Source organism: Asparagus officinalis, chromosome 5 (genome assembly GCF_001876935.1).
Source record: "Asparagus officinalis chromosome 5, Aspof.V1, whole genome shotgun sequence".
NCBI classification, from domain to species: Eukaryota; Viridiplantae; Streptophyta; class Magnoliopsida; order Asparagales; family Asparagaceae; genus Asparagus; species Asparagus officinalis.
Window position 1 is genome coordinate 32,700,917 of NC_033798.1, and position 6,689 is coordinate 32,707,605.

The following is a 6,689-nucleotide window of genomic DNA, read 5'->3' on the forward strand; positions in this document are numbered from 1 at the left end:
TTCTGGATCAGACCCGTCAGGTGCTGACATCATGTCCGCTCGATGGAGAACTAGCCACGCCATTAAATATGTGTACGGCAGTTTGACACTCGACAATGGAATTTTAGTTGAAGGCTCAGCACCCACTTTGGTAAAAGTGGTAGCTAGGTTACGCAAACCGCTATGGAGGTCAGCAATCATAGCGGAGAGTAAGGATAACCTACCTCCAACGGCTAGTTGCACGGCGGGAAGAAGAACCTCAAGAGGAAGCGCCTCGGAAGACTGATGCGGCACTACACATTTCTTTAGCCATATGGCCAGATAACCAGCAAGAAGAGTCGCAGGCTTCATTCTTTTGGTGGCTTGCCACAAGAAGGTGCTGAATTTGGTGCCCTTAAGAAAACCACCTTCAGATGACTCAGTCCTATAAGACTGAGCATTGATCTTCATAATTAGCCTGTTAACGTCAGAAGGGGTTAGAATCGGTGATTCACAGACAGCTTCACCGGTCGGGCTCTCGAGATTCTGAAACAAATAGTGAGCGAACTGTTTTAAACTAACTCGAGCTGCCTTCTTACTCTTTACTTCAATCTGGGCTATCGCTATCTGATAGTGACAAGTTAATTCCCAGAGTATGTCATAAGCAGGAGAGCCAACCTTCTTCATCTTCATGAGCTGACGATTGTTGGGAAAATATTCTTGATAAGGAGTGTTCCCCAATGGCAGTCCAGATACTTGCATCATTTCGTGGAGCGGAAGCCCTAACTCCCCATACTTGGTAAGAAATGTATTGGCCTCCGGAATATAAGACTCAAACAAAGCAAGGAAATGATCTACGCTGACTGGAAGACCATGCATGCTGGCTCGGATCGGAGCATATAACCCCAAATTCCTTAACTCTTGATCCCAACGATTGAGTACATACTTGGTCATCCTAGCCCACCATTTGTCGGGAAGAGAATGAACCCATCCATAACATCTAAATTTTGGAATGGGGAGTTCTCGGCCAACCCGAGCGAGCCTATTCTTTACAGTATTGGCCCTTATCATCAGTTCGTTCTGGGGCCCGCTATCTGGTCCAAATATCCCTGGGTGAAGGCCACGGACATTATGCCTGCCGGTGGAGCCAGGAGCGCTGACATCATTACCAATAAATCCACAATGGATATGCTCGTGATCTTCTGTTAGATGCCACGCTATTTTTCTCGAAACAGCCAGATTCCTTAATTGCAGAATCGAATATTGACGAGGGAATGGAGGAAGAAATAGAAAAGCACATTCATGCTCATTCAACCAAAGTTCAGAGCCACAGCAGAGATTGTCTGGATCTTCTATCGAATCTCCGAACAGATAGTCAGGCTTCTTCAACAGTTTGGTAGAATCTCTATTTGGAGTTAAGGGTGAGTCAGTCAGCAAAGCGCGCAGAGTGCGACGACCTCCCTCACGAATCAACTCTGGAATACTATTATCACAGTCTTTACTAAACTGGTGAGCCTCTCTAACCAAAAAGTCGCCGCGAAAGGATGCGTGAAGAGTACCACTCTGGCCTGGGTCCTCTCTATCAGAGAAGGCCACAGAGGGAAAAGGGACTACAAAGAAAAGTTGGAAAACAGTTGTGTAAAAGAGGCTAACGGACAAGTAAACCCGCACTAAGTAGCCGCGGTGGTTGTTGCCGTCGCGCGTTACCGCGGCAGCCTATACTATCGCGCTCAGGCGCGACAGCACGTGCTGCCGCGGTAACTGAGCAGCGGCCTTTGATTTTGACAAGGCACGAGTTCGACAAAGACTCGCACCTTGGCTGTGGTACATGTCTTGATTGAACAAGATATGTGTTTTGAAGCGTCAATCCCCTCGATGGAGGATGTCAACTCTTCCCGGATGCCCCTCAAAGGGGGCAAACGAGGTTATACAAGCAGAAAACAGTAATTTTGAACAGAGGAGAGTTAAAAAAAATTCACCTCCGAATGAAGGGACATCAGCCTCCGCCTCCTCCGACGCCTGAGCTGCAGACTTTCCCTTCGAAGCACGGGTTTTCTTAGGCGACATGGTGAAATCAACCTAGGATCAAAGAAAATTAGGGTTTAGAGATGAGATTTCAAATCAAAAAAAAAAAGCAAAACTAACCCAACAGCAAGGGATGGGTTCGGTTCTACCTGAGAATAGAGGGGAATAGATCCGAAAGATGAACACAGCAAAGGGAACTTCAAGATCTGAGGAAAGACTGTGAAACCCTAGGTCTTGTTCGGAGAAAATCGCTAAGATCCGAAGAGGTGAAGAGAAGAGGAGCCAAGGTTTACCTTATATAGGGTATGGAAGAGAATTTGAGGGGATTTCGAACTCAAAGAAGCGGGGGAAATGACCCGAAAAAGGCCCAACAGCGTCTTATAACCCGATTGGCTGAGGCGCTGCGCGGCATTCGATGCTGTCGCGCTCGAGCGCGGCAGTCTATGCTGCCGCGCTCAAGCGCGACAGTATAAGCTGCCGCGGCAGCTAACCCACCAAGATCCACTTCGACATACAGAAACATGGTGCATACACGATAATTCTTCGGTGTTTGAACACATACATCTCCCTCTGTATTTGGAATACATTCTCGGACACTCCGATGAGTATATGAGTATAAACTGCATCTCCCTGAACCTCCCAACGGGTATATGAGGTTAAACTGTTTCCCGAACACTCCAATAGAGCATATGAGTATAAACTATTTCTCCATTTTTCAACAACAGTTCTGATTCAAGACTTCGACAACGGCCACGCGATAAACACAGTACCGGAGGAATTTTAGCTATTCTACAAAGCACTGAGTAGACTAAAAGATAAAGAAGTCAAGGATTGAAGCCATTCACAGATCATTCTACGCAACTTCTTCAACAAAGCACTGGAGAAATTGCAAGGAAAGCTTATCATATCCAAAGTGTCCCAGACTCCTCTCTAAAAAAATGATGAGTCTGAGATACTTTAGAGGGGGTATAAGCGCGACAGCTTGTCGTGTCGCGGCTTGGGCGCTGCAATCTAGGGTGCCGCGGCTATGTTAAAGGAGTGTTGCAGCAGTTACGAAACAGTTATATGATGATTTTTGAGGCCCACGTGGCAGCATACCAGAAACAGAACGTGTGCTGACGTGGACAAGCAGTTAAACCACGAAAAAAGGTGGTTAAAAGTCGTGGGAGAGCGGTTTTAAGCACGATCAAACGTGCTGATAACTGCCTCTTCGGCCGCGGCAGCTTACACTGCCGCGCCAATAGCCGCGGCAGTGTAGACTGCAGCGGCCAAAGAGAAAACGGCCAGTCAGTTATTTCGCCTCCGTTTCAACTGTGGTGCACTGAGAGCCCTATAAATACCTCCCTAGGCACGAATTAAAGGACAGAGAGCATTTTTGGAGCAGAAGATACTTGAGTCTTTGGTGATTTTGAGAAAGAAAGAGAGAATTTTCACCCTCTGACAAGCATCATTTGGTGAATCCTAGAGATCTAAGCTCAGACTTGATCTTTGGAAGAACGGACATCTTACATCGATAAGATATTCGTTTTCAAATCTTTACTTCGATAAACGAAGGAGAGATCCTTAAACAACCTCTCGATCTACGAATCGGTGGTCCACGAACTAAAGCGTTCCCGGCACAGGCAAAGTCCCACAAAAGCAGGAGTTGATAAACAATTTCTGTGTTATTTTCTCAAGAGTTGTATTTTCTTTTATTTTCATTGTAATTCTTTGTAAACGATCGAAGTTTTAATGGAATCTGCAATGGAAACAACTTTCGCTGAAAACACCCTTATATTCAGACAGTTGAACGCATGATTTAGACATGCGTTCTGGTGACCAACCTCCGCTTATCACGTAACTAACCCCTTCAAAGGGGTTAATATTCCAAGCAATAACCTGACGGCTGAGATCATTTTACCCCAGACGAGCTGATCAAGAAGATTCTTCCGAAGCTGTCTTCCTGACTAAGCTGGGGATGAAAGCCTGTTCATACAAGCTGAAGTCCAAGTCATTATTGACGAACTAAACAAGAAAGAGGATGTCAACAAATTTGTCCAGAACCCTGAGATGCTCAACTCAGTCTGCGATGGGATGCATTCAATCAGCAAAATCTTGGATCTAAAGTATTTCGAAAATTCGTCCTAGTCAACCGCGAACTTTCGAAAACTTTGGAGGGGGTTCTGTAGGTTGTCTAAAAAAATCACAATGGATAGCTAATCCCCATTAGGCTATAACAAAGAAAATTACAATCAGATGACTTTCTTATTACCAACAGAAAGCTACAATCGAGGGACGCCATTATGGACCATGAAGAAATCGAGAGGTAGAATTCATCCCTATAGTCAAAACACAAGGAGCTACGCTCCAAAAGTCAAAGCACCGCAATCATTACATCCTCAGCTATCAACACAGTCCCATTGATCTTGATGGTTATGACAACAACATGACTAATATTATATTAGCAACTATTAGAGATGTTGATGAGTAGTGTAATGATTTTAGAAAAGCAGGAAGATCTAGAGAATTGTGGGCAAATATTCGACATGCTGAGAAGTACAAAGCCACACAAAGAGATAGAGCGTTATTGAGATGCCTCAATTATCACAAATGACCTGAATAGGACCTTCTTGAATGGTTATTGGTGTCATCCATATATAAAGACAGAAAAGGCAGCCACAACTTCACTGTTCGCAGTTCAATCGCTGCCCAACGCAGCTCCAAATCGCTGCCCAACGCAGCTCCAAATCGCTGCCGAACGCAGTTCAATCGCTGCCCAACGCAGCTCCAAATCGCTGCTAAACGCAGTTCAATCGCTACCCAACGCAGCTCCAAATCGCTACCGAATGCAGTTCAACCGCTGCCCAACATAGCTCCAAATCGCTGCCAAACGTAGTTCAATCGTTGCCCAACGCAGCTCTATACCGCTGCCAGACGCAGCTTCAATCACCGTCAGACGCAGTTCTACAACACTGTGAAACGCACCTTTAAACATCGAAGAACGCAACAGAACGCAGCTTCACATCGCTGCACAACACAGCTCAATATCGCTGCAGAACGCACTTCCAGATGCTGCGTTCAAGCGCAGAATCTACGCCAGAACGCAAGTCAAAGTTCTGACATGTTCAAACACGATCCATGCAGTTTCGAAAACCGCTCTTGAGGAGTGGTTTACTTGGGTTGTTACAACCGATTAATGAGGCAACTAAACCCTCATTTAGGAGCGGATTATGGGGGCAGTTACGCCCCTAATCTCCCTATAAATATCAACAAACTCAACAGAGTTCAGGGTTGGACTTTTGGAGAATCAAAGAGAGAGATCTAGAAATCGGATTCAGAGAGTGAGAGGATCAACTCCTTACACAGTCTGGGGAATCATCATCAGCTGAAGAGTCCAGACATTCGATACTTGGCTTATTAACCGAATTATTTTCGGTTCCAATAACTCTTTTCATATTAGAGTTTGCTACTCGTTCTGAGCTACAATACTCGTCAAGAGTTATCAACCAGACAAGTTAGTTATTCCAGTGAATTAAAATTTTCGGATCATCAACGAGAAGCAAACTCGACGCGAGCATTCGAGGGAAGCATCTCATCGCCACCGTGAAGAACCCAGTTTTAAACAAAGGGGAGAATCTAGATCATTCTCTTCTCTTTTGTAATCAGGAAATCCAATTGTAATCGAGAGTTGAGAGATTTGTAAACATTCTTTTTTCTAAGCAGTTAGAGAGAATAAAATCAAATACAGTTCTTTCATTCATTTTCTTATTGCAAAATTTTCCACAAACATCGCTGTAAGGGCAGAGATCGTCTGCGGTCGACCGCCCCGGTCGACCGTGACGCTCTGCGCGGTCGACCGTGATGCCGCAGCGGTCGACCGCCAGGCGCGTATCAGAGTGCGGTCGACCGGTGCGGTCGACCGCCGCACAGTCTGTTGCAAAATCCCTGTTCTGTATGTTTTATTCATGTTCGAGGATTTTGCCTATTATTTGACTCTAGTTTTTAGTATTACTATGTATCCATGCATGATAGATGACCTGAGGGTACCAATTGGGGATATACACACTGATTTGAGTGTGAATTGATATAAGTAGATTTCACTATGTATCTCAGCGATAATAGGTAGAATTTCATACAATATGAGAGAATTCTAGCTGATGGTTATATCGCGTATATGCTTTGGTATTAAAATATCACACGCAGATGGATAAGACGCGACCCACAAGCAGCAGTTGGATGCGTACTACGCCCACTGATAGATAGTTACATCCCTAGTGCCATGATCGAGAGAGATTATGTAAGTTTTTAAACTAAATTTTACAATTCTTTTTTAATCAAGATATTATTTGCTAAGTTGTGCATATATTGATTAAATCGTAGATCAATGCTTTTGATGAGATTGAGGCTAATATAAATGAGTATATCAATGAAATTCAGGATCCGACAGTGTTAGGGATCTTCAATAGAATCAAACAGAGAATAACAAATGTGTTCCATAAAAATTATGTTGACGAGTTTGAAGGACATGAGGATAGGTCACGCTAATTTGGTTAAGTGTACATGTAAAAACGTAGGACAAGTCAAAGGGCGGCACGTGACGATGGAGTCGATACTTCTCATAGCATGGCGCATGCTGATGGACCTGACACTTTTCAACCTCATACACAATCAGTTCAGATCATCGAGGCTCATCAGCATGGACAGAGGGGGCGAGGGCGAGACGGGGG

At 44.6% G+C, this 6,689-nt stretch overlaps 1 protein-coding gene across 1 annotated transcript in view; it reads left to right on the forward strand.

Annotated features, from left to right (window-relative positions):
* Positions 2,162 to 6,689, forward strand: part of LOC109841690 (serine/threonine-protein phosphatase 6 regulatory ankyrin repeat subunit B-like) — a 10,531-nt gene continuing 6,003 nt past the window's right edge. Inside the window, exon 1 of the mRNA XM_020410635.1 lies at positions 2,162 to 2,202. Coding sequence (XP_020266224.1) covers positions 2,162 to 2,202 — 41 coding nt within the window. The remainder of the gene's footprint in view (positions 2,203 to 6,689) is intronic.